The 27,032-nt window shown below is 47.2% G+C and overlaps 2 protein-coding genes and 1 pseudogene across 7 annotated transcripts; all 3 read right to left on the bottom strand.

Annotated features, from left to right (window-relative positions):
- Positions 101-3,935, bottom strand: CDK3 (cyclin dependent kinase 3). Of its 4 annotated transcripts, none has more exons than XM_018063772.1 (8): positions 3,673-3,935; positions 3,465-3,528; positions 3,244-3,321; positions 3,043-3,163; positions 2,738-2,908; positions 2,553-2,654; positions 2,077-2,280; positions 101-835 (listed from the first exon to the last, which is right to left on the bottom strand). In XM_018063772.1, exons 1-8 carry the CDS (start codon positions 3,743-3,745, stop codon positions 710-712), a joined length of 939 nt encoding a protein of 312 aa, XP_017919261.1. In that variant the 5' UTR covers positions 3,746-3,935; the 3' UTR covers positions 101-709. The 4 variants fall into 4 exon arrangements, with proteins under 4 accessions (XP_017919261.1, XP_017919262.1, XP_013827598.1 ...); XM_018063773.1 differs by having other exon boundaries at positions 2,738-2,893; positions 3,465-3,531; XM_013972144.2 differs by having other exon boundaries at positions 3,465-3,531.
- On the bottom strand, positions 4,534-27,032 carry TEN1 (TEN1 CST complex subunit). Of its 3 annotated transcripts, none has more exons than XM_018063775.1 (4): positions 26,868-27,032; positions 16,839-16,935; positions 13,119-13,276; positions 4,534-4,886 (listed from the first exon to the last, which is right to left on the bottom strand). In XM_018063775.1, the coding sequence occupies exons 2-4, from the start codon at positions 16,928-16,930 to the stop codon at positions 4,765-4,767; spliced, it is 372 nt and encodes a 123-aa protein (XP_017919264.1). In that variant the 5' UTR covers positions 16,931-16,935; positions 26,868-27,032; the 3' UTR covers positions 4,534-4,764. The 3 variants fall into 3 exon arrangements, with proteins under 3 accessions (XP_017919264.1, XP_017919265.1, XP_017919266.1); XM_018063776.1 differs by having other exon boundaries at positions 26,859-27,032; XM_018063777.1 differs by having other exon boundaries at positions 26,851-27,032.
- LOC102170464 lies at positions 18,601-19,674 on the bottom strand (annotated as a pseudogene).

Raw genomic sequence — 27,032 nt, forward strand, 5'->3', positions numbered from 1 at the left:
ACCTAGTTCAGGGCAGAAGCTGTCTCCAGCCCTCTGTCAACCTCCCCCTTGTTGGCACGTCCCCGGCGTCCTCCCAGAGCGAAGAGAAACACTAGAAAACTCAGGAATATATCACTTTCATTTTCTGTTCTTGAAGCCAGAGTCATACAAACGTAAGCATACCCGCAATGACGAGACAGCTACTTAGAACATCCAACCCCCCCCCTGCCCCCGGGATCAGGAAAATGGCCTCTCCTCCTTGCTCCGCCTCCTGTTTTAACATGAGACTCTTAACTGGAACTCAACTCTTCCCCCATAACATTTTAAATCCAAAAGGATCAGCTTGGGGGGAACCCCTTCCTTGGGGGTCTTGCTCTGCAGCCGAGGGTGGGGCAGCCAAGGGGCGCTAGGAGGGCCTTGCTGGCAGCCCGGGCAGGCTTTCTTCTCTCCTTGGCACCTGCCAGTCTGGTGCCCAGGGACCCGCCTCTAATGGGCCTCCTCAGGCAGGGGGCTTCTGTCCCCTCATCTTGAAGAGGCAAACCCAGCAAACACCACAGGAACTTGCTAGCCTGCTGGCAGGACTAACCCAAACTCAGCCCTCGGACAGCTGATGCCAAACTGCTCTGTCCCCAGGTGTGTCCCCTTTCTTGGGGAGTGAATAGGGAGGTGGCGGCGGCAGGGTGGGGGGGCAGCTGCAGAGGGGCTTTGAGGCAGTGGGCCTCGCACATTCTCAGTGGCAGAAACGCTCCAGCACACACTGGTGGGGCGCTGAGGAGGTCTCGGTGGACGAGAAGTACGGGTGGGCCAGGGCGGCCTTGGCTGAGATCCGCCGGCTGGGGTCGTACTGCAGGAGTTGCTGCAGAGAGAGGAGGAGAGAGGCTGGGCCCCGGGTGTGGCCAGGGCCCCATAGCTCCAAAGCAGCTGCCTTCAAACCCAGAGCGGCCCAAAGCCACTACCTCCCAGCTGGAGAACCAGTTCCAGACACTCCCAGAATCTGGGGACAAAGACTTTGTTCTAGTCCAGCCCTGTTGAGTCACCCCCTGTCTCCTTCATGCTACTGAGGCTGAGTCAGTCTCTCCTCGTCCTTAGCTTTCCAGGCTCCAGCCCACTTCTAGTTGAGACAGATCTAAGTATCAGGAAGAGGGGCCAAGCACGTCCAGGGAGCATGCTTGAGACTGGGGCAGAAACAAAATCCCCTAAACCCAGCTAGGGGGTAGAAGGACCTCCCCACCTTAAAGCAGCCAGGATGGAGGGTGAGGAGTCTTGGTGGGAAGTCCATGCTGCCCCCCAGCACTGGGTTGGGAGACCCACACAGCCCTTGGGAAAGCTGGGCACACAGCGTGAAGATGAAGTTGCTGCCCTGCCTTCCTGTGACCCAACGTCAGACTCAAGAGAGAAATGTGCTCCGAGTCTTTGGGGGCAAGAATGGATCCCTGGACCCCTCTGGGCATCCCAGCCTGGGCCAGCCCAGGGGGTCGAGACGGTACACCTGGAGTGGTGACCAAAGACTGTGGCGGGGGCTGAGGAAGCAAGGAGGCAGCCCGCTCTGAATAATAACCACAAGAAAAAATCACCAAAACACGGGCCAACCAAGAGAAAGGGCACATTATCCTGGTACAGGGCTTCCCAGCGGAAAAGAATCCGCCGGCCGACGCAGGAGACATGAGAGACCTGGGTTCAGTCTCTGCATTGGGACGATCCCCTGAAGTAGGAAATGGCAACCCACTCCAACATTCTTGCCTGCAGAATCCCATGGACACAGAAGCCTGGTGGCTACAGTCCAAAGGGCCACAGAGAGTTGGACACGACCAAGTGACTGAGCATACACATACATCACAGCGTGAAAACAAAGCTAACTGGAAGAGAGAAGTTTTAAAAAGGATGACGAACATTGGACTTATTGTGCAAGAGGCCTCCAGGTGCAAGTGATACACACAGGGACAAGCCAACTGTGTACAGAGGTCAGGAAAGAGACCGGTCTTGCCCCAGAAGGAGTCAGGGTTACATTAGAGGCTGGATGACAAAGCGGACACTTCTAGGGAGAGCAGCAGCTGGCGTGAGGAGGCCTTGGCCTCCCTGCCGCCCACCTGTACCTACCAAGAGCAGGTCCTGGCCCTCTGGCTCCAGGCTGGGCACGACCTCCTCCAGCCCCTTACTGGTCCACTTGGGGAAACTGCCCTTATAGTCAGGCAGCTGGGTGACTCCTGGCCACATGGCCTCACTGGGTGTCCCCAGGGTCCGAAAGATACGGAAGAGTTGGTCAATCTCAGAGTCGCCTGGAAACAGGGCTCTGCGGGTCACCTGGAATGGGGAAGGGGAGAAAGCGTGGGGTCTGTTCCCTTGTCATAAAGAACCCAGTACCAGACGAGAAGCCAGACCAGGGAGGCACCTTCCAGACATCTTTCCCAGGGGTGTGCTAAAAATCCTGACCTTTTCTGGAAAAAGACCTTTAGCCCAATCCCAAACATCCCTTAATCTACTTTTAATAGGAGAATCACAGCCCCCACATCCCCCCTACCCCAGGAGGACCCTGCCTGTGGCCTCCCTCTGGCCATGTTTATCCCTCTGTCTACCATCTCTGCAAAGATGCAACCAATGCTCCAGATATCTACAGCAGTGGAGTAGAACTTGCAGCCCAAGAGGATCTCAGGGGCACGATACCACAGTGTCACCACCTGGGGGAGCAAGGAAACAGCATCATTCAGGGCGGCTGGGTGCATAGGTGACATCCCTTCTCTCCCTCTCTGTCCCCTGGTACCTCATGGGTGTAGGTGCGCAGGGGCACCCCGAAGGCTCGAGCCAGTCCGAAGTCAGCCAGCTTGATGGCCCCCAACTCATTGATGAGCAGATTCTGCGGCTTCAAGTCTCGATGGATGACCCGATGCGAGTGGCAGAAGCTCACCCCCTGCAGCAGCTGGAAGAGGTAACTCTGGAACAGCGGGCAAGAGAAAGAAGGAGCTGGCAGAGTGGAGGTGGGCAGGGGCTGGTCAAGCAAGTCTTTGGGGCTGACTTGCTGGTCAAACAATGGCCCCCTTGCTGGTCAGCCCGTCCTTCTCCTGGTACCTTAACTCGGTGCAGGGGGAGCTCGGAGGCCGGGGTAGAGTCCATGTACTTCTTCAGGTCCTGGCTAAGGAACTCAAACACCAGGTAAAGCTTCTTCTCGCTGTGAACCACGTCCAGCAGCCTGGCCAGGCGGTACCAGTCAGCACGCGGCTCCCAGTTGGGCTGGGACAGGCCCACTGCCCCATCCCCTGCCCGCCTCACCTGACGATGTTGGGGTGCTTAAGCTCTTTGAGCAGGGAGATCTCCCTGATGGCAGTGCTTGGGACCCCCTCGGTCTCCCTGGAGGAGAGGAAGGTGCAGCAGTGGAGTGAGAAGCTGGGCAGGGTGCTTCTGCCAGGGGGGTGGGGAGGGTTGGGGGGCTGTTTTATATATAACATAAGGATGGCCCACCTCCTAGCAATGGGACCCTCCTGGGCACGTACTTATCACTGCCAGAGGCCTGGGGCGAAGCCTGGTCAGGGTGAGGATGAATGAGGGCTGCACCCCCTGCTACGTGAGTGAGCAGCAGTCAGAAAAGGAGTCGGAAAAAAGAAAAGAAAAGGAGTCGAATACAAGACTCTGAGATGAGGGTCAGGCGGATAGCTGGGTCACTCCAAACCAGGGGGTCTCAGAGGCTACCCCAGCACTCACAAATCCAGCCTGATCTTCTTGAGGGCCACGAGCTGTCCAGTCTCCTTGTTCTTGGCCTTGTACACCACCCCATAGGTGCCCTCTCCAATCTTCTCCACCTTCTGGAACACGTCCATGTCCGCAGAGCTGCCCTGGAAATAGAGGCGCCTGGGGCATTTCCCCCCGTGCCCAGCACCCCTGCTGCCCCTTCAGCCTCCTCGGCACACCCTTGCTGGGCACCCCCACCCAGGCGCCCGGGGTTCCTGAGGCCTGTGGCCCCCAGGGCTTACCCTGCTCCGCCGGCGAGGCGGACCAGGCCCAGGCCCAGCTCCCACCCTCCACCCCAGCCCCAGCCCATCCCCAGGAACCTATCATGGAGGGAGGCTGTAGCCCAGGCCGTGCAGGAACCCCCAGGCCCCAGGAAGCAGCTGCCCCAGAGCCAGGCTACGGAGCGCAGGAGGGTCCAAACTTCCCTTGCCCAGCACCCGCCCCTGCCTGGGTCCTGGCCCCAGGGAGGGAGGCTGCCCAGAGGGGCTGCCCTGGGGGGCCCAGGTCAACTTGGGGCAGAGGTCAGGGGTCAGGAAGGGCTTCAGAAGTCACAGCGCCGCACTAGGCTTTGTGGCCAGGGCGAGGGGCTGGGCCCTGCCTGTTTGGAGATGCTCGGCCTCCTGAGGGCAGAACCTTGGCAGGAGTGGCCCCCGCTGCGTCCTGGGCCCCTCCACCCGGTCCTGGGCCACCCGCCACCAGCAGCCTCCCCTCAGGCCCTCAGCCCAGAATTCACCAGAAACCCTGTGATCCTGCGGCCTCTCTGCCAGGCAGGCCGTCTGCTCCGAGGCTCCCCCTCCTGGCCTCTGCCGGCACTGCACCACGTGCACGCAAAGCTCAGTCACACCACCAGGCTTTATTCACAGGGACATTCTGGAACTCTCCAGGACCCACACGAGGCCCAGCGCCCCAGCGCCCCGGCGCCGGCCTCAGAGCTCTAGGCTGCCCTCCCCTCGTCTCTCCAGACAAAGGCTGTCACTCGGGGGATGCTCCTGCATCTTCTCTGCAGCAGCTCCAGCATCTGGCCAGGCGGGAAGGAGGTGTTCCCAGGAGCTCCTGGTTTGCTCTCTACTGGCCGCTGTCCCTCTCTTGCTGGTACAGCCTCTGCTCCCGGATGGCTTGTTCTAACAAGGGGAGGTTCATTCCTTCCACACACGTCAGCACCCGGGCCTTCACCACGCAGCTTCCGTCTGAAACACACAGACACCAAGACTCAGGCAGGGTTAGCAACACACCCTTGGATTGTTTCTAAGGAGGCATTCTGTTTCTCCTCAATTTATCCTCGGTCCTGAGTTTTGACAGAGAGTCTGACAGGGCACAGGTGAGAAGGATGGATGCTGGCAATTTGTCTACTTGGGCCTTAGAACTGTTGGGCCCGCCACAAACTACAGACATAGAACTTAGGAGGGTGGCCTGAAAAGTCCACTTCTCCTGGGAGAGGGCCCAGAAAGATGTGGCCGCTGCCCACCTCTTTTGTCACGCTAACTCCCGCCAGCTTCTTTGCAGGGCTCAAAGGCCCAGATTGAGGAAGGGTGTCTACCACATCCTAGTCCTCCATTTGTACCAGAGGGCCCCTTGGCATCACGAGAATCGAGGCAAAGAGAACCCCACACTGGAAAACAAATTCATCTATTTATTTGGCTGCACCGGGTCTTAGATTCGGCACATGGGGTCTTCTATCTTCTTTGCAGCGTGTAAACTCCTAGCTGCAGCATGCGGGATCTAGTTCCCTGACTAGGGATCGAACCCAGGCTCTCTGCTTTGGGAGCGTGAAGTCTTAGCCACTGGACCACCATAGAAGTAGCTCCGTATTTTTTTTTTTTAATGAATATAGTTCCCAACAAACACAGAAGACTTTTAATGATATTAATAAAGCTCCTTAAGTTGTTGTTCCCCTCCCCACCCCCAGTCATGTTGCTTAGCATGTTGGATCTTAGTTCCCTGATCAGGGATCAAACCTGCTCCCCCCCAACACTGGGAGCATGGAGTCTTAACCACTGGACTTCTAGGGAAGTCCTGAGAACCCCATATTTAATTAATCCAAGGGGAGAGTCCAGCCTGATAGGGGCAGATCACCCCACCCTGGACATGCAGCTGCAGGTGCTTCTAGCAGATGCTGTGGTTTCCCAATGGAAAGCTTTGTCAATGTCCAGGTGACACCAAGCAGGAAGGACATCTGGAGGTTGTCTTCCTAACAGTTTGTTTTTGTTTCCACTACGTTCTCTTTGCTCTCTGAGCACGTCAATGAATACAGTAAATGTTCTAGAACATTATCCTGTCTTCTTTGATGCCGTTTTGAGATAGAAGCATTCTGTGGTTAGAGTCTACACCTAACCTTCCTTCTAGTCTAGGCCATTTTATTGATTTAACATAGCCCAAGGGCAGAATTCAGAGGCTTCGACTGTCTAAATTTCAAACTTTAACACATTTGGACTGTGTTAAAGATGAACTCATTTGAAACAAGAGGTTGCCTGTGTGTCACCAGCTTCTGTTGCCCCAGCACTTGGATTGCAGAGGCTGCTAAGCCTAGATCAGGTAGGCATGGGGCTACCCATCTTTGAAAGGTCTAAAAAATGGAATAAAAGGAGAGCATCTGAAGAGCAGGGGCGAGAGAAGAGTTGATGAACCCAAAGAAAGGGTCATTTAGGGTAATCTCTTCTTGTAAAGATAAAAAGAATCTGCAGCAAAGGAAAAGGGGCTGATAAAAGAGCAACCAGAAGCCAGTAGGTTGAGGTGTGAGTCTGAGATAAGGAAGGGATGATATGGAAAAAACAGACCTTCTTTTAGGAAGTTTGACTGTGGAGGCAGGAGGGTCATAGCTAGGTAGATATAGAGCCAAACTTGACCGCTTATTGTTGTTGCTATTATTTTAATACAGAAGAGACTTAAGTGCTTTATATGCTGGAGGGAAGAACCAGTGGTAACAGGTTAAGGGTTCAGCTGAGCAAGCAAAGCCCCAGCAGGAGGGCAGGTGTTCATCACAGCACAGGGGCGCTGCACCCCAGGCAGGAAGGAGCCCCCTCTCTCCCAGACTGGAGGAAAGGAGCTACTGATGGGTGTGGTGGTGGTTGTCCTTCAGGCACCAAGGTTCTTGGCGACCCCGTGGACTGCAGCACACCAGGCTCCTCTGTCCTCCACTGTCTTCCAAAATTTGCTTATGTTGGTGATGCCATCTAACCATCTCAACCTCGAGGGCGCTAATGTATATAATTATAGGGAAGACTGCTGCTGTGGCCTCCGTTTAACGTGGGATATAGGAGGTGAGGAGATGTACTGGAAAGGACAGGAGAGGTGATGATGTAGGGGTTCTTACGTCACAGATGAATGCCTAAAGTAGCTGTGGCCGACTGGGGGTTGGGGCGGGGGCGGGAAGGGGACTGATCAGGACACGTGGAAGGAATTCTAGGCAGGTTCCGGGAGAGATAAGGGCCCAGAGGAGATAACAGACCTTGAAACCAGGGGAACCCCTGGAGCTTTGTGAACTTTCTACATCAACAGTTAGGTGGGACCTTAGACAGTGGCAATCAAATTGCCAACATCCGCTGGATCATCGAAAAAACAAGAGAGCTCCAGAAAAACATCTACTTCTGTTTTATTGACTATGCCAAAGCCTTTGACTGTGTGGATCACAACAAAATGTGGAAAATTCTTAAAGAGATGGGAATACCAGACCACCTGACCTGCCTCCTGAGAAATCTGTGTGCAGGTCAGGAAGCAACAGTAAGAACTGGACATGGAACAACAGACTGGTTTCAAATAGGAAAAGGAGTACGTCAAGGCTGTATATTGTCACCCTGCTTATTTAACTTGTATGCAGAGTACATCATGAGGAACACTGGGGTGGATGAAGCACAAGTTGGAATCAAGATTGCTGGGATATCAATATCCATAATCTCAGATATGCAGATGACACCACCCTTGTGGTAGAAAGCAAACAATAACTAAAGAGCCTCTTGATGAAAGTCAAAGAGGAGAGTGAAAAAGTTGGCTTAAAACTCAACATTCAGAAAACTAAGATCATGGCATCTGGTCCCATCACTTCATGGCAAATAGATGGGGAAACAGTGGAAACAGTGACAGACTTTATTTTGGGGGGCTCCAAAATCACTGCAGATGGTGACTGCAGCCATGAAATTAAGACTCTTGCTCCTTGGAAGAATAGTTATGACCAACCTACACAGCATATTAAAAAGGAGAGACATTACTTTGCCAACAAAGGTCTGTCTAGTCAAAGCAATGGTTTTTCCAGTAGTCATGTATGGATGTGAGAGTTGGACTATAAAGAAAGCAGAGCGCAGAAAAATTGACGCTTTTGAAGTGTGGTGTTGGAGAAGACTCTTGAGAGTCCCCTGGACTGCAAGGAGATCCAACCAGTCCATCCTAAAGGAAATCAGTCCTGAATATGCATTGGAAGGACTGATGCTGAAGCTGAAACTCCAAACTTTGGCCACCTGATGGGAAGAACTGACTCATTGGAAAAGACCCTGATGCTGGGAAAGATTGAAGGTGGGAGGAGAAGGGGACAACACAGGATGAGATGGTTGGATGGCATCACCGACTCAATGGACCTGAGGCACTGGTGATGGACAAGAAGTCCTGGCATGCTGTGGTCCATGGGGTGGCAAAGAGTCGGACATGACTGAGCAACTGAACTGAACTGAACTGAGAGGGTGGAGACTGGGGCTTAATCAGGAAGGACCAATGGAAGGTGAGGGGTTGGAACTTTTGCTAGGAAAGCGATTGAAATGATAGCAAGGTCCAGCTGGAAGGGAGAGGAGGTCGGAGAAAATGGAGTCCAAAGTCTTCAGGTCCCAGTGGTGACGAGGCAGAGGGCAGAAAGATATCGAGGGTGGAACCCAGTTTCAGATGGCAGAGGTGGGTGGTTTTGGGTGTGGAGGAAGCATGGGGTAGAGGTGCTTGGAGGCAGAACTGGTCACTGCAGAGGTGGAGGGGGGAGGTGTGGGCAACAAACTTGAAGAGCTGGCTAGATTCCGGCCCCGCCTCTGGTTGCTGGGACATGGGTGACCTGGGAGGCTCTACGTGGGAGGGCAGGAGGGGAACTGCTGACTGGGACAAAAGCTAGGTTTCAAGAAAATCCCAGAGAAGGCGAGAGCATAGGAAAGGGGCTGGAAATAAAATAGTGACAATATAAAAAGTAGTAATTAATAAAAACAAAACAAAAATAGTAAAATATAAAAACAAACGAATGCTTTATAGACCCTGGGAAAAAGAATTTTCAGCAAAGTACAAACATGGAAAGCATTCCTCTCTTTAATTTGGTAATTCTTTACTGCGGAAGAACTCAGAATGTCAGAACTGGGTAACTGAGCAAGGAAACGTCATTTGGATTATAACATTATGAAGGTTTGAGAGGACACAAGGAAGGCTGACGAGGGGCAGGAAGCAGCAGTCAGGTGAACGGAAACCAGAAGAAGTGGGACTTATGATGAGAGCCCGGAGCAACAGAGCAGAGGTGAGGCTGTGTCCTCACCCCTTAATCACTGGGCCAGAAGCCCTGAGCCCTGCAGAGTGTCCAGGCCTGCTGGAGGGGGCAGATACTGGCACATTCTCTCTTTTGCCTGAAAACATTTCAGAAAGATGACCTGAGGCAGCCTCTTATCTCTCCTCAGAACTGCAGACCTTGCCATGGGGCAGGGCCTGTGTCTGATTGACCTTTGTGTCTCCAGGGAACTTTGGACCTGGCCAGACATGCCAGCCCAGGCCGGAGGTCAGCGGCCACTGCAAAACTCAGCCCACACTCTGCCCTCTGTCCTCACCGTTGTCTTTCTTTCCTCTGTCGGTCTCGAATGATGAGTCTGTATGTCTCAGAAATTAGAAACCGAGGGAAAATTTTTTTAGGAAAGAAAAAAAAATACAGATTGTGATGAAAAATAATGAGAAATGGGAAACTAGTTGGAGCCTAGGAAAAATGCTGCTGGATTATTGATTATAATAATGATATTGATTATTAGTCAAGCTGCTGGCTTGACTATTAAGCTTCCTGGGTTTGTTTGTTTTTGTCAAGCATACAGCCCAGCAAGGGAGTTCCCTGGCATTCCAGTGGTTAAGATTCCTCACTTTCAATGCAGGGGGTTGGGGTTTAATCCCTGGTTGGGGAACTAAGGTCTCACATGCCACACGGCATGGACAAAAAAATTTTTAAAAAGTAAAAAACAAAAAACTAAAAACTGAATACATCAGGGTGGCACTGTCTTTGTTCTCCTGATGCATTATACCAGAGGCCCACAATTGATGGGTCAGCTATTTGTAACGTTGGATCAACAGGGCAGGCCTGACTTCTGTGCTTCATTCCCCACAAACTTCCACTTAAAGATTTGAGCCTCCGGTGATAACAACTGTCACCTGGGTTTATTCTTTCCTCAGGGCTAGAATTTAATGGTTTCTCCTGCGCTTATTCACTATGATTCTTCACTAAAGAACTTTCCCTGAGGATAAAATCAAAGGAAGGAGGAGCAGGTTTAACGCAAGGAGGAAGAAGCCAACGACTAATTCCAGACCCATGGTCTCCATAAATGGCATTTAGAAAAATAAAAAAGTAAGTAAGACAGAACTGTTATAAAGACTTGGGATATGTAACCCAGAGGCAATGCGTGGATTTTGTTCAGCTCCTGCTTTTCAACTTAACTTTTTCTAAAAAGCCATTCTGGGGCCAAGGACGGGAATGAACAGGGACAAGCTATGTCCTAGAGTATATTAAGGACTAGCTATTAATTTTGTTGGGCGTGATCGTGATTTTGTTAGAGATACACACTGAAGTATTTATGGATAAATGAAACAATGTCAGATTTGCTCTAAAATACACCAGCAACATAAGTAGGTAAGAGACTTCCCTGGTGGTCCAGCGGTCACGCTCCCAATACAGGGGGTGAGGGCTTAATCTCTGGTTGGGGAGCTAAGATCCTACGTGCATCACAATGCAGGGAGAAAAAAAAAATCAGTAAGTGGACGTGGGTGATGAAGACATAGACCAGTGGAATGCGGATCTCTGCTGAATCTGGCGGAGAAGGCAATGGCACCCCACTCCAGTACTCTTGCCTGGAAAATCCCATGGATGGAGGAGCCTGGCAGGCTGCAGTCCATGCGGTCGCTAAGAGTCTGACACGACTGAGCGACTTCACTTTCACTTCTCACTTTCATGCACTGGAGAAGGAAATGGCAAGCCACTCCAGTGTTCTTGCCTGGAGAATCCCAGGGACGGGGGAGCCTGGTGGGCTGCCGTCTATGGGGTCGCACAGAGTCGGACACGACTGAAGCGACTTAGTAGCAGCAGCAGCAGCTGAATCTGGGTGACAGGTACGTGGAGGCTCATTCTACTTTTGTGTATGTTTGATTTGAAAACGTTAAATTTTTAAAAGTTATTTGGGTTGAATTTGGACTTTCCAGTTTTTTCCATTTTTCTTTCCACAAATAATTCTAAATGTCCACTCCAGGCCCTGGTCCCACCTTTGTTTCAACCTCTATCTCTGTATCTTCGATCAGACCTTTGAGTTCCAACTCCTAAGAGCCCCCAGGACTCCCTGCCAGGGCCAGGAGTACAGGAGGGAGCCCCAGGTGATGTGGGCTGAGGTCAAAGTGGAAATCATTTATTCCAGGTCCTTTGTCCTCAATTCCACCCCTTCTCCTGATACTTCTTTCAAATCAATTAAGAGGGCAAGGACTCAGCTCAAAGGCTTAAGCCTGAATAAAGATTAACTTTTATTAAACCAAACATAATTAAAGTAAGCTCCATTTAATTGCCTTCTTCTAGTGCATTTCATCCAGAGTTAAAAACCACTGAAACTTTTAGAAAGTAAGTTGGTAGTGTAAATCAAGAGACATATCCTTTAATGGAGCAATTCCTCTTTTAGGAAACTACCCTGAAGAAATAATCAGAAAATGAACAAAGATTAGAACACGAGGCTATTAACTGTAGTGTTTTTAATATACATCGAGATAGATTTTTTAAAACTGGATTCCGCTCCCTACCCCAGGCTATAAAGCAATATATTTTCATTGTAAAATGCTAATAAAAGTATAGGGAATCCTACAGTTCTACCACCCAGACATAATTACTCTCAAGATTTTGGTAAATAATATTTCAAACTTTCGTATGTACAAAAATGTCCATTTAACAAAAGTGAGATCAAATGTACCTATTGTTTTATAAACTGCTTTTTCCTTAGTAAAAATACTATGAACATCTTTTCATGTCAATAGATATAAATTTATAACATCATTTTTGATGGTTGTATAATATTCTCCAACTGAATATACCATAGTTTTTTAATGAATTAATGTACAACTTGCTTATAAGAGCAAGAAATGGAAACAACGCAAATGTCTAATGCTTGTGTGAATTAGTGCGTGCGTGCGTGCATGTGTGTGTGCGTGCTCAGTTGTGTCTGACTCTTTGCAACCCCATGGACTATGGCCCACCAGGCTCCTCTGTCCATGGGATTTCCATGGCAAGAATACTGGAACAGGTTGCCCTTTCCTCCTGCAGGGGATCTTCCTGATCCAGGGGTTGAACCCAAGTCTCCTGTGTCTCCTGCAATGGCTGGCAGATTCATTACCACTAAGCCACCTGGGAAGCCCTGTGTGGATTAGTATATACATCTAATCTGATGCTGGAAGGGATTGGGGGTAGGAAGAGAAGGGGACGACAGAGAACGAGATGGCTGGATGGCATCACTGACTCGATGGACATGAGTTTGAGGAGTAAACTCCGAGAGCTGGTGATGGACAGGGAGGCCTGGCGTGCTGTGATTCATGGGGTTGCAAAGGGTCGGACACGACTGAGCGACTGAACTGAATCTATAAAATATTATATAGCCATTAAATACTTTAGAAAAAATTTCAAGACACAGAGGAATGTTTATGAAATAATGTTAAACTAGAATAACCAGATACAAGATGTTATACAAACCGTAGGACAAAAATGGCACACGGACGGCCAGAGAGGGAGGCGAAGAATCCGAGTATCCAGGTTTTAAAGTTTTGCAACCTACTACTCCCGATGCCACAGAGATTCTCCCAGGTTGCGTCTTTTCTATTTCTCTCACCCTGACTTCCTGGCCTCTTACTCTAGCCCCTCTTACTTCTTGGCCTCTTACTCCAACCTCTCTGGGTCTTGGTTTTCTCATCTATGAAATAGCCGTAAAATAACTCAGATAAAGGGCTTGTCAGTAGATTAAAAAACTTTTAAGCAAACCACAAGCCTGGCGCATTCTAGACCTTCAGAAATGAAGGATTTCTCTCCCCACTTTTTCGCTTCCCTATGGCAGGTCCACTGGGAAGGCGATCACATCTCTTTCCCTTGAGTCCCTACCAATCTGGAAGGAATGTTAACTTCAATGACAGACCCACGCGGGGTTAGAAGCCAGGCCCAAGCACCCAAAAGACTGTGTGAGGTCAAGGCTTACCCTTCTGGTGTTCCAGTTCCCCAAGGACAGTGTAGAGGGAGCCCAGCTGGGCTTGGAATGGCTCCACCAACTTGGTACAGACGAGGATTGGGTGCTGGTCAGATCTGAGTTGAGCCATCAGGGTTACTTGGGACCGGGTCATGTCGTAGCTGCACAACCTGGAGGTCAGGGTACATGGGATCATTCCCATCCATTGACAGAATCACCCCAAGGTTCAAAAGATTTTGGGAGGCCAGGATGTCCATGGGAAAATGTTCAGCCCCGCTCGGATCAGAGAAATTAAAGTGGTAGCAACAGAAAACATTGTTTTGGTCTATATAATTGAAGTATAAATTACATGCATTAAAAGACATCTGTTTGAGACTTCCCTGGTGGTCTGGTGGCTAAGACTCTGAGTTCCCAATGCAGGGGCCCAGGTTCGATCCCTGGTCAGGGAATTAGATCCTACATGCCTCAACCAAGAGTTTGCATGCTATGACTAAAGATCCCGAGAGCCACAGCTAAGACTCAGTGCAGCCAAATATGTAAAAATTATATTAAAAAAAAAATTTAAGGGACTTGTTCATTGACTGTTGATAAAAGTATCCACTGTGCAAGTGAGAACCCCAGTCAAGCTCTGGCACATTTCCATCACCCCCCAAAATCCCCTTGTGCCCCTTTGAACTCAGTCTTCCCATCTCCCACATCAGGCAATCACTGATCTGCTCTTGGTCTCCACAGATGAGTTTTCCTGCTTAAGCATCTCCTGTGAATGGAACCCTATAAGCATGTATCCTTCTGTGTCTAGCTTCTTTGATTCAGCATAATGGTTCTGAGACCCATTTATGTGTTTCATAAATCAGTAGCTTGCTCCTTTTTGTATTGCTTGTTAGCACTCTGTTGAATGGACTAATACATTATTATTATCCATTGACCAGCCGATTTAGTTTGCTTATGAACTTGTGCTGAACATGTTTTCATTTCTCGTGGGGAAATACCCAAGTGGGATTTCTGGGTCACATGGTCAATCTGTCTGTTTAAAGGAAACTGCCAAATTATTTTTCAAAGTGGTGGTGTCACTTTACTTTCCCCCCAGCAATGTATGAGGGTTCTAGTTACTCCAAATCCTTGTCAGCACTTGATATGGTCCGTCTTTTAGCCACTCTAGTGAGCATGAGATACCATATCATTGTGGTTTTAATTCGCATTTCCTTAATGACGCATGATGTTGAACACATTTTCATGTGTTTATCTGTGATCTGGATATCTTCTCTGACAGTGTTTGTTGAAATCTTTTACTTATTTAAAAATTAAGTTCTTTATTAGGACTTGGTGGTCCAGTTGTTAGGACTCTACACTTACACTGCTGAGGGCCTGGGTTCAATCCCTTGTCAGGGAAAAAAGATCCCACAAGCCACATGGTGTGGCCAACAAAATAAAAAATATATAAATAAAAATTAAGTTCTTTATGTTCTTATTATTGGATTGTATGAGTTCTTCATATATTCCAAATACAAATCATTTGTTGAATATATACAATATACATACACACATCACTCTCAAACATCTCCCAGTTTGTGGCTTGCCTTTTAATCTTCTTGATGGTATCTTTTGATGAGAAGCTTTTAATTTTGTTGAAGTCCAAATTTATTCATTATTTCTCTTTTATGGCTTTTGTTTTCTGAATCCAAGAAATCTTTGCCTGTCTCAAGGTGTATGTGAAGATCTTCTATTTTCTTCTAAACAATTTTATAGTTTTATCCTGTACACTGATGATAATATCTTGTACACTGATAGAATAATTCATGTGTGTGTGTGCTGCGGGGTAGGGATCAAGGTTTTTTTTAACCTCCATAAGAATAACCACTGGACCCACCAGAAAAGTCCCATTAATAAGTTCGATATCCATGCTCCTAACCATTACTCTTCTTTGGGGCCACCCAGTCCCCAAAGTACTTCATGCAGTCAAGCTCTTGGAGGTGGAGGCATGGGGGAGGGTAGACTCCCATTTCCACACACCTGCTCTGATTCTGTGCCGTTGGAAAAGACTCTTGAGAGCCCCTTGACTGCAAGGAGATCCAACCAGTCCATCCTAAAGGAAATCAGTCCTGAATATGCATTGGAAGGACTGATGCTGAAGCTGAAACTCCAATACTTTGGCCACCTGATGGGAAGAACTGACTCATTGGAATAGACCCTGATGCTGGGAAAGATTGAAGGTGGGAGGAGAAGGGGATGACAGAGGATGAGATGGTTGGATGGCATCAACGACTCAATGGACATTGAGTTTGAGTAAACTCTGGGAGTTGGTGATGGACAGGGAGGCCTGGCGTGCTGCAGACCATGGTGTTGGTTGCAAGGAGTTGGACATGACTGAGCGACTGAACTGAACTGAACTGATATGTCTCCAAGACAGGCCCCAATGATTCTTTTTTTTTTTTTTTTTTTTTTTCTGGTTGCACTGGGTCTTTGTTTTGGCACGTGGGCTCTTCCTGTTCTCAGGCTTAGTTGCCCTGCAACATGTGAGATCTTAGTTCCCCTCCCAGGGATCAATCCTGTTTCCCTGCATTGAAAAGTGGATTCTTAGCCACTGTACCACCAGGGAAATCCCTCCAGTGATTCTTATCTCCTGGCATGCACATCCCTGTGCAACCTCCTATCACCCTAACTAGTGCTGACTTGTGTAACCAAGAAAACATTGCAGAGATGACTTAGAGTGATTTCTGAGATGAGGTCATTGACACTGTGGCTTTATCTTTGCTGGCTCTGTTGAGTCACTCCTTCTGGAGAAAGTCAGCTGCCAGATTATGAAGACCTTCAAGCAGCCATATACTGAAATTCATATTTTTGAGAAAGTGAGCCTGTGTGACAAGAGGCAGCACAAAACTGCCCAACATGTGAGTAAGTCCCTGTAGAATCAGATCCTCAAGCCACACGCCAGCCTTCAGATGCTGGCAGCCCTGGCCAACATCTCAATTACAATCTTCAAAGCCAGTCTGAGCCAGAACCACCCAGCAAAGCCATTTCCTAATTCCTGACCCATGGTACATATGAAAAAAATAAACTTTTGTGGTCATTTGAAGCCACTAAGTTTGGGGGCGATTTGTTACCTAGCAATATGTGACTGGGGCTTCCCTGGTGGCTCAGAAGGTAAAGAATCCACCTGCAATACAGGAGACCAGGGTTTGATCGCTGGGTTGGGAAGATGCCTTGGAGAAGGGAATAGCTACCTAGACGAGTATTCTTGCCTAGAGAATTCCATGGACATAGGAGCCTGGTGGGCTACAGTCCATGGGGTTGCAAAGAGTCAGACACGAGTGAGTCACTAACACTGCACTGAAATATGTGACTAACACAGTATATATGTTTATACACATATTGTGTGTATACACACCCACATATACATATACATACACACATGAAAAAGCATATAATCAACAAAAGGTTAATGGCTGGTGATTTTTGCTGGCTTTCTTTACACGTTTACAGATTTATCAACATTTCTTATAATGAATATACATTGATTTTTTTTTTAGTATTTTTAAAATAATTAGATAAAATTATAAGAATTTTGCTTTTTAAAACAATTTTGAAAATATAATAAATTTAAAATATAAAATAAATCATTTTAAAATAATTTAAAACATATAATTTAAAAATAATTTTAAAAATATATTAAAAGACTCAATTTTTTTTTTTAAACACTCCCCCCCCACACCACATGAAGAAAAACATTCTCACCTGCCAAATGTCCTCAGTGTGTCCCCATCAGGAACCTGGCCAGCACTGACCTCCCAGGGGAAGAAATAGATCCCAGGTTTGGGCAGCATCATTGCTCCTGTAACCAAATAGTAGACATGGACTTTTGAAGATAAGCCAACCACGAGATCGAGATTAACAGACGTGAGACCAGCAACATCTGAAAAGCTAGTTCCAGGGGAAGGTGTTTTACATTTAAAAAGATTTTTTGATAGATCTGTGTGGAAAGTGCGTTTGTCGTTGTTTAGTCGCCAAGTTGAGTCTGACACTTTTGTCACCCCATGGACTGTAGCCAGCCAGGCTCCTCTGTCCATGAGATTTCCCAGGTAAGCATACTGGAGCAAGTTGCCACTTCCTTCTCCAAGGGATCTTCTCAACCCAGGGATAGACAGAAACTGTGTCTCCTGCCTTGGCAGGAGGATTCTCTACCACTGAGCCACCTGGGAATTCAGAGAGTGTATTATTCCCACTCTAATGCCTATGCAACCGTTTCCCTCCTCAAGCCTCTAAAAGGGTCGGTAAAAGGCAGATAGTAATGAGACTTCTGTCACTACTGACCTCTGCCATCCTAGTATGAAAACGCTTGTAGCCAATACATAATGAATAAGCGTACTTTATTTCCTTCCAACTTTATTTACAAAAACATGCAATGGGTTGGCTTGGCCCATGCTGGTGTTTGCCAACCTCTGCCGAGGTGAACCTGTTTTCATAAAATTTTTATCTTTTCATTATTCAAATAAAGACAAAGATGAGTATATCTTTATTTCCCATCTATACTATAGTATACATGCTGTTCTTGATTTTTTTTCCACTTAATATATTTTGACACTTTCCTAATTGTACATAAAGGGTGTCTTCACATGTTTAAAATAAGCTTTTTATTTTTGAATGATTTTCATTTTTTTCAAAATGTTAGATAAGCGGGGATTCAAGACTAACTAAAGGCATTCTGACTAAAGGACTTCCCTGGTGGCTCAGATGGTAAAGCGTCTGCCTACAGTGTAGGAGACCCGGGTTCAATTCCTGGGTCAGGAAGATCTCCTGGAGAAGGAAATGGCACCCCACTCTAGTATTCTTGCCTGGAAAATCCCATGGATGGAGGAGCCTGGGAGGCTACAATCCATGGGGTCGCAAAGAGTCGGACAGGACTGAGCGACTTCACTTTCACTTTCACAGGCATCCTGTAAGTGTTGGTCTTCAACTGTTTCTGGATTGGACAAGCAAGTGGAAATCTGAACCAAGAAAACAGTCATTAAATAATTTCAAGATCCTTCTGAAAATCAGATGACACAGCTCTATTCTCAAAATTTAATGTAACCTAGAATCTTGCACAAGTGTTTACAAGGAGGTCATAGGGGATGGTTGTTGACCCATGTTCCACAGTCATGTCAGTATTGTGTGCCAAGAATGAGCTTGGCCAGTGTAGTGGAGAAGCAACTTACTCAGGGGTTCCTCCAAACACAGACATCCTTCATAGCTGCGACCTTTGAGAGAGCTATCTGGTTACCAGAGATAGTCCCCTAATCATCTCTGGCCTGAGAGAGAAACACAAAACAGAACCAAACCCCCAAAACAATCAAGAGAAGGAAAAAATATAGTGGTTGCTATTGTTGATAATGGGGACAATCCCATCCAATCTGGCAAAATGCTGAAACTTGAGAATCTTTTTTAAAGTAATTCTTCTACTCTCAAGCACCATGTATAAGTTAAACTATAATTAACTAGGTCATTAATTTTTTTAAAAAAACTAGATCATTTTAATGTTGGCTTTTTTCATTTTTAAAACAGTAGAATAAATAGTTTTCTTTGACTGAAGACAACATATAAGGTTGATTGGTAGTATTCAGAAATTTCAGAGTAATGGTTTCCCAACTGGTGTGTAGTCTTCAGTAATTATAAGGAGTTATTTGTATGTAACTGCTGTCAAACCAGTAAAACTGCATTTATGCATCCATCATTTTCAGGATTATTGGTAACCTGGGCATATTTTCCCCAGATGACTTTGCCTCCTTGTGTTACAAGGCCCAACTTGCTCACATTCACCTCAATGAATAACTTTGGTAATAACATCCAAAGTTGTATATAGTGGGGATGAGGGATTCTTCTTTACACCAAGTATTGGCAAGCAAAAGGTGGCTTTCAGTTCAGGATGTGTTACATGAGCCTTCTTGAAACGTAATCCCATTGCCTAATGAATCTTTCATATTTAGGTGGTTTTCGAGTAAAGCCATCTCCAACAAAGCAGACTTTAGTAACCATCCTCTTCCAGGCTTTCTTCTTTCTCTTTTCTGTTCGAATAACTTGTAATACTTCTGTTTCTCCCTGGGCACGAAGTTTAGGCAGAGGGACCTCCCATTTTCCCGCTTTCTCTTTTCGTTTCTGTTTCATCATATTGGAAAGTACTTTAGCTCGAGACTGTCCCTCTCGGTCCAGTAGATATGCAGGTACTGCTCCCTGTGGAGTCTTTTCATCATTCTTCTGTTCGGTGTCTCTCTTTTCATGCATCTTAATAGCCTTTTTCATTTGTATTTTCTCAGCATGGCGCTGTTTATGGTAGAGCTTAGCTTTCAGACCAATCATCTTTTTTGCCTTCTTTGAACGTTCATGAGCCTCTCGACCTTCCTTCTTTCTCTTTTTCTCATAGTAATCCAAACGATATCCATAGAGCTTAACTCAGTATATTCATTTTGTGGCATGGTGACAGCTGCCGAGCCGCCGGGTGCAGTTTCCACGGCGCGAAGAAGCTCTCAATTTTCAGCTCTGAGAGACCCACGAGCCGACTCCGCACCACCCGCGACAGGAAAGGGTCTCTTCTCATTAATTTTTATTTTTAAAATTACCATGCAGATGCACTGACTCTTTGAGGGTGGGGAGGAAAATCCTTTGTGAATTTTTTTTTTAAGTTATAATTTTATTTATTTATTTTGGTTGCACTGGGTCTTTGTTGCTGCACGTAGGGGTTCCCTACCTGTAGCCCGCGGGAGCTACTCTCTGTTGCGGTGCATGGGCCTCTCATTGCAGTGACTTCTCTTGTCACGGAGCACAGGCTCTAGGCATGCGGGCTTCAGTAGTTACAGCACACAGGCTCAGCAGCTGTGCTTCCTGGGCTTAACTGCTCCTCCTTAGGCGGAATCTTCCCAGACCAGGGGTCAAACCTGTGTCCCCTGCATTGGCAGGCAGATTCTTATCCACCGTACCATCAGGTAAGCCCTCTTTTGTAAATTTTAACCTCAATTTTTTTCTTCAAACAAAAGTTGCTATGTGTTTATTCAGATATTTCTGTTGACTTAATAAGCACAGCTGGCTCCATAAATCATTATCCGTATATTATCACACATTCAAGAACATTTCTGTGAAGATATATCAGAACAGGCTTCTCTTGTGACTCAACTGGATTTCAAATAATCTCTCTAGAAATCTGAATAATGGTACAACCTGTACTTCAAGCCTTTTCATTCCTCAAGGTAAAATATCTACTTCTAGGGGAAAAATCCATGGTATGAAAAACATTCTTCTTTTTAATGACTGGGAAGTTTGAAAATACTGTACGGGAAGGGTGGTGACCCAATGACTGCTTCTGACTGCTTCTTTCATCTTTTCTGAAGGAACTGCTCAGGTTTCTTCAGTGGGATTGAAGATCAGAGAAGGAACACTGATAACTAAGTTCATCATAGCTTTTGTAGGCTTAGGACTTGTTTCTTGTGGACAAAAAACTTTATTATACACGTTTACCGTTCCACAATTGGAACAGGTTACTGGTATATCACAAAAGTGTGTAAGGATATAACTCAGGAACAACCCAAAAGAAGAGATGTATAGAACACAGGAGGTGAGGTGGGGTATGGTGCTTCTGTGCCCTTTCCTGTTACCTGCCCAGCCCAGCCCTGTGTTCACCAACCCAGAAATCATTCATGTGTTTAAAGTTACAATTCTTTGTTAGTCTTATATTACACAATGAATCGCCAATGTTAAAACTCAAGTTATGTCACATGATTTGATCTATGGCCTCAAAAGATTCTATCACATGGGGATTACTTCCAATTTAAGTGTGATCTCAACTAAATGAATTTTACAGTGGCAAAATAAAATGACTATTTCATCACACCTTTAAAAGTTCCGCAATCACCACAGTAGAAGTAAATTCAGGGAAGAATCATCAATGGATGTGAAAAGTTACTGGGTAAAAGTCTGAAGAACAGATTATTTAGGGACTTCCCTGGTGGTCCAGTGGCTAAGACTCCACACTCCCAGCGCTGGGGGTGCCAGTTCGATTCCTGGTCAGGGAACTAGGTCCCACATACTGCAACTAAGAGTTTGCATGCCTCAACTAAACAGCCTGCAAACCGCAACAAAGACTGAAGATCCCACACACTGCAACTATGATCTGGTTCGGCCAAATAAATAAAAATTTTTTAAAAGATAAAGAACAGGATATTTATATGCTCTCAACAAGTATCTCCCACAGACTACTTATTAATTACAAAGGGGAAAGCGGTCTAGCTCATAGTGAAGAAAATGAACAAATACAACCTTCCTGTGCCTGCTGGATGTGGCGCTCAGAGAAGGACACATTGCTTCTGTGATATTCCTGTAGAAAATGCATAGTCTGAATCTAATCATGAAGAAATATCAGACAAATCTGAATTGAGAGACATTCCGCAAAGCAAGTGTCAAAATCACAGAAGACAAATTGCTCTAGTTAAAAGAGGCTCAAGTGATGTTAGATCACATCACCGACTTGGCGGACATGAATTTGAGCAAACTCCAGAAGATAGTGAAGGACAGGGGAGTTTGGCCTGCTGCAGTCCACAGGGTCACAAATAGTCGGACACAACTTGAACACAACGACAAAAGTGACAGGACAACTGTTACAGATGGAATTCCTGCCTCCCCTCCCAAAAAAGGTGAAGTTGAAGTCATAACCCCCAGGACCTCAGAATGTGACCTTCCATAGAGATTCTTCAGAAGTAACCACGTTAAAATGAGGTCATTCCTGAGGGCCTCATCCGGTAAGACTAGTATCTTTCGAAAAAGGGAAAAGTCTGAACAGGGATGGACATGCACAAAGGGAGGAAGTCGTGAAGATGAAGGCAGAGATACTACACAAGCCAAGGAATACCAACGGCCAGCAAGCTATCAGAAGCTGAGAGGCATGGAGCAGGTTCTCATTCACAGCCTCAGAAGGAACCACCCTGCTGACACACCCTGACTATACACTTCTGGCTTCCAGAATTCTGGCACAACAAATCCCTGTTGATTAAGCCACTTGGTCTGTGGCGCTTTGTTATGGTAGTTCTAGCAAACTAATACAGCTAAATATAATTCATGATCCATGGACCTTGGTTGGGAGGAAGAAATTGTGATAAAGGACTTCATTGACCAATTATAAGTCCACAGAAAGGTTTGGAATAGTATTGTATCGACATTCAGTTCAGTTCAGTCACTCAGCTGTGTCCAACTCTTTGCGACCCCATGAATCGCAGCACGCCAGGCCTCCCTGTCCATCACCATCTCCCGGAGTTCACTCAGACTTACGTCCATCGAGTCCGTGATGCCATCCAGCCATCTCATCCTCGGTCATCCCTTTCTCCTCCTGCCCACAATCTCTCCCAGCATCAGAGTCTTTTCCAATGAGTCAACTCTTCGCATGAGGTGGCCAAAGTACTGGAGCTTCAGCTTTAGTATCATTCCCTCCAAAGAAATCCCAGGGTTGATCTCCTTCAGAATGGACTGGTTGGATCTCCTTGCAGTCCAAGGGACCCTCAAGTCTTCTCCAACACCACAATTCAAACGCATCAATTCTTCGGCGCTCAGCCTTCTTCACAGTCCAAATTTCACATCCATACATGACCACGGGAAAAACCATAGCCTTGACTAGACGGACCTTAGTTGGCAAAGTAATGTCTCTGCTTTTGAATATGCTATCTAGGTTGGTCATAACTTTTCTTCCAAGGAGCAAGCGTCTTTTAATTTCATGGCTGCAGTCACCATCTGCAGTGATTTTGGAGCCCCCCAAAAATAAAGTCTGACACTGTTTCTACTGTTTCTCCATCTATTTCCCATGAAGTGATGGGACCAGATGCCATGATCTTCATTTTCTGAATGTTGAGCTTTAAGCCAACTTTTTCACTCTCCTCTTTCACTTTCATCAAGAGGCTTTTTAGCTCCTCTTCACTTTCTGCCATAAGGGTGGTGTCATCTGCATATCTGAGGTTATTGATATTTCTCCCGGCAATCTTGATTCCAACTTGTGTTTCTTCCAGTCCAGCGTTTCTCATGATGTACTCTGCATAGAAGTTAAATAAGCAGGGTGACACTATACAGCCTTGACGTACTCCTTTTCCTATTTCGAACCAGTCTGTTGTTCCATGTCCAGTTCTAACTGTTGCTTCCTGACCTGCATACAGATTTCTCAAGAGGCAGGTTAGGTGGTCTGGTATTCCCATCTCTTTCAGACGTGTCCTTAATTTGAGAACTGCCGTTCTCCTGTTCACTTCGTCCATTTACGTCCTCTCCCTTCACAGGGAGAGGAAACAGAAAAAAAGGACAATGTTTCAACCAGAACCAAATCCTATGGCTTTAATACCACCTACCAGCCACCCTCTCTATCTCTTAGAGCCCCATTGTCTTCCATATGCTCAAGCCCAGGAGTCATTCTTTTTTATATCTATTTATGTATTTATTTATTTGGCTGGTCTGGGTCTTAGTTGCCACATGGGATCTTTGCCATGGCCTGTGGATCTAGTTCCCTGACCAGAGACCTGACCCAGGCTCCCTGCATGGGGAGCTTGGACTCTTAGTCACTGGACCACCTGGGAAGTCCCTTGTTGTTCAGTGGCTAAGCTGTGTCTGAATCTTTGCGATCTCATGGACTGTAGCACGTCAGGTGCCTCTGTCTTCCACGATCTCCCAAAGTTTGCTCAAATTCAAGTCCATTGAGTAGGCTATCTAACCATCTTATCCTCTGCTGCCTCCTTCTCCTTTGCCCTCAATCTTTTCCAGCATAGGAGTTTTCCCAATAAGTTGGCTCTTTGCATCAGGTGGCCAAAGTATTAGAGCTTCAGGTTCAGCAAAAGTCCTTCCAATGAATATTCAGGGTTGATTTCCTTTAGGACTGACTGATTTGATCCCCTTGCAGTCCAAGGGACTCTCAAGAGTCTTTGCCAGCACAGTTTGAAAGCATCCGATCTTTGGTGCTCATCCTTCTTCATGGTCCAACTCTCACATCTGTACATGACTGGAAAAACCATAGCTTTAGCTATACGGACCTTGTTGGCAAAGCGAGGTCTTTGCTTTTTATTATGCTCTCTAGGTTTCTCATAGCATTTTTTCCAAGGAGCAAGCATCTTTTCATTTGAAGGCTGCAGTCACCGCCCTCAGTGATTTTGGAAGTCCCTTAACCACTTCTTATTGCAACTGTTAAAATTACAAGTCTCCATTGGCCCATAATGCCACGTGGGGTCTGTGCCTGTTTTGTCATCACCCCTCCTCTAGCTCACCTTCACCTCAGAGCTACACATTTGCTTTGTCGCCGACTTGAACAGGTTTCCCAGACTTTCACGAGGCTGGGTCTCTCCCCTCCTCAGCTCTCAGGCTGTCTATCTCCTCGGCAAGACTAGCCCTGTCGACCTCATCTAAAATGGCATTCTCACCACCCCCAGTCACTCCATCCTCAGTGTAGTCCACTAAATAAAAGAATTTCAAATAATACGATCTGTTTACTTGGTTAATGTTGATGTCTCCCACTAGCTTACCAGTTCTTTGTGGGCCACGACTCAGCATACTCCCTGGTATAGCCCCTGTGCCTGAAAATTATTAAATATTTTCCAGCCCCTGTCTGGAAAATTATTAAATATTTATCAGATGGATGGATATATTCATGAAGAAAAGAGTGAAAACCAAAACCATTTACTCCCCCCTACAATCAGACCATTCACCGAGAACCCAAACTACATCTTACTGCCCACATTAACTTAACTTTGTGGTGCTGGGTCTTCATTATCATCTTTTACTATTCCCGACTGTCCAGTCCAGAAAGTGGGTTTGAATATCAATAACTAGCTTGTTCACTGAGATTTTTTGAGTTCCCCTGCCTTGCCCTTTCCACTAATTTTGACTGTTGCGCAGTGGTTTGTATCAAGTTTTAATCAAAACCCTGAACTAAGAGACTCATCTTAAACCAAACTTTCAGTTCTCAATAAACTGTGGCCTTACTGTCTCTTTGAGGCACTGCCCAGGCTTTGCCAAGCAGCAGTCACACTTACTGAGTAAGCAATCAACTCAGATTTGTTTAGTCAACAGATTATGTTGGTGATATTAGAGAGCCAGCTTTGTTTTTAAGAATTTTATTTTTATTTTTATTGGAATATATTGGCTTTATAATGAAATGTTAGTTTCTGTTGCACAAGAGAGCCAGCTCTAATGTTTTTTTTTAATTGGAGGCTGATTACTTAAAAATACTGTGGTGGTTTTTGCCATACATTGACATGAATCAGCCATGGGTGTACATGTGTTCCCCATCCTGAACCCCGCTTCCACCTCCCTTCCCATCCCATCCCTCAGGGTCATCCCAGTGCACCAGCCCTGAACACCCTGTTTCATGCATCGAACCTGGACTGGCGATCTAGTTCACATATGATAATAGATATGTTTCAATGCTATTCTCTCAAACCATCCTACCCTCGCCTTCTCCCACAGAGTCCAAAAGTCTGTTCTTTACATCTGTGTCTCTTTTGCTGCCTCGCATACAGGGTCATCGTTACTATCTTTCTAAATTCCATGAAAGTGAAAGTGAAGTCACTCAGTCGTGTCCAACTCTTTGCGACCTGTGGACTGTAGCCCACCAAGCCCCTCCACCCAGGGGATTCTCCAGGCAAGAATACGGAGTGGGTTGCCATTTCCTTCTCCAGGGGATCTTCCCGACCCAGGGATCGAACCCAGGTCTCCCACATTGCAGGCAGACGCTTTAACCTCTGCACCACCAGGGAAGCCCATGACCAACCTAGAGAGCATATTAAATAGCAGAGATCACTTTATCAACAAAGGTCCGTCTAGTCAAGGCTATGGTTTTTCCAGCGGTCATGTATGGATGTGAGAGTTGGACTGTAAGGAAAGTTGAGAGCAGAAGGATTGATGCTTTTGAACTGTGGTGTTGGAGAAGACTCTTGAGAGTCCCTTGGACTGCAAGATCAAACCAGTCAATCCTAAAGGAAACCAACTCTGAATATTCATTGGAAGGACTGATGCTGAAGGTGAAGCTTCAATACTTTGGCCACCTGATGCGAAGAGTCAACTCCCCGGAAAGGACCCTGATGCTGATTGGAAAGATTGAAGGCGGGAGAAGGGGAGGGCAGAGAATGAGATGGTTGGATGGAATCACCGACTGGATAGACATGAGTCCGAGCAAGCTCTGGGAGTTGGTGATGGACAGGGAAGGCTGGCGTGCTGCGGTCCATGGGGTCGCAAGGAGTCGGACACGACTGAGCTACTGAACTGAAGCCCACACCCACACCCATAATAAACGCGGGGTCGGGGGAGCGCTAGCTATCTCACACTCGGCTTCCCCGCAGCCTTCGCCTCTAGCAGCAGAGATGCTATTATCTTAACAAGTGATGGCTGGAGCCTCTCCTCAGCGCGACCTTTTGTCCCTGTCCTTTTGCCTCCACTCTTGGAGGGTTTTGGGAAAACTCTACGACATCCCCGAGCCAACTCAAGGAGGCCCGGCTCACCGGCTGCAGCCCTGGTAGACCCCCTCCCCCTCTCACGCCCCGGGAGAACTCGGCGCGCGTACCCGGAAGCGGCGGCCCGGGCGGGTCCAGGGGCGCAGGCGCAGTCCTCCTCAGCCGCCTGGTCCCGCCCCTTCCCAACCCCCCGGCAAAGCTGTGTGCGCGCGCGGGCGCGGCGGGCGGCCTCTTTCCGCCGCGTGGGACCGCCTGACTAGGGAGGGGCGGGTTGCTGAGAGCGTCTCGGTTCCCCCCCGCACCACCACCACCACCTGGGCACCTCCTTGACCTTCTTCCGGGGTCCGCTTGTCAGGGGGCTGCTCTGAGGCGCCACTGGCCGAGGACAGGGGACTCGCCCGCCCCGGTGGCGCCCACAGCGGCACAGCCGCCGCCTCTCGCCCTGTCCGCGGTCGGTCACGCGTCTCGGGGCCGCGGTGAAGGAGAAGGGGCGGGC

Source organism: Capra hircus, chromosome 19 (assembly GCF_001704415.2).
Source record: "Capra hircus breed San Clemente chromosome 19, ASM170441v1, whole genome shotgun sequence".
Lineage (NCBI taxonomy): Eukaryota > Metazoa > Chordata > Mammalia > Artiodactyla > Bovidae > Capra > Capra hircus.

What these genes read in the sequence shown, in the direction of transcription:
- CDK3 (XM_013972144.2), bottom strand. Translation starts at nt 3,745, where the DNA reads ATGGGGTGGTGTACAAGGCCAAGAACAAGGAGACTGGACAGCTCGTGG. An exon ending in GTTGCATCTTTGCAGAGATG is followed by an intron (nt 2,281 to 2,552) that starts GTAGACAGAGGG and finishes TCCCCATTCCAG; the next exon opens with GTGACCCGCAGAGCCCTGTT. An exon ending in AGGGCCAGGACCTGCTCTTG is followed by an intron (nt 836 to 2,076) that starts GTAGGTACAGGT and finishes CTCTCTCTGCAG; the next exon opens with CAACTCCTGCAGTACGACCC.
- TEN1 (XM_018063775.1), bottom strand. Translation starts at nt 16,930, where the DNA reads ATGATGCTGCCCAAACCTGGGATCTATTTCTTCCCCTGGGAGGTCAGT. An exon ending in ACACTGAGGACATTTGGCAG is followed by an intron (nt 13,277 to 16,838) that starts GTGAGAATGTTT and finishes CCTGACCTCCAG; the next exon opens with GTTGTGCAGCTACGACATGA. An exon ending in GGAACTGGAACACCAGAAGG is followed by an intron (nt 4,887 to 13,118) that starts GTAAGCCTTGAC and finishes TGTGTGTTTCAG; the next exon opens with ACGGAAGCTGCGTGGTGAAG.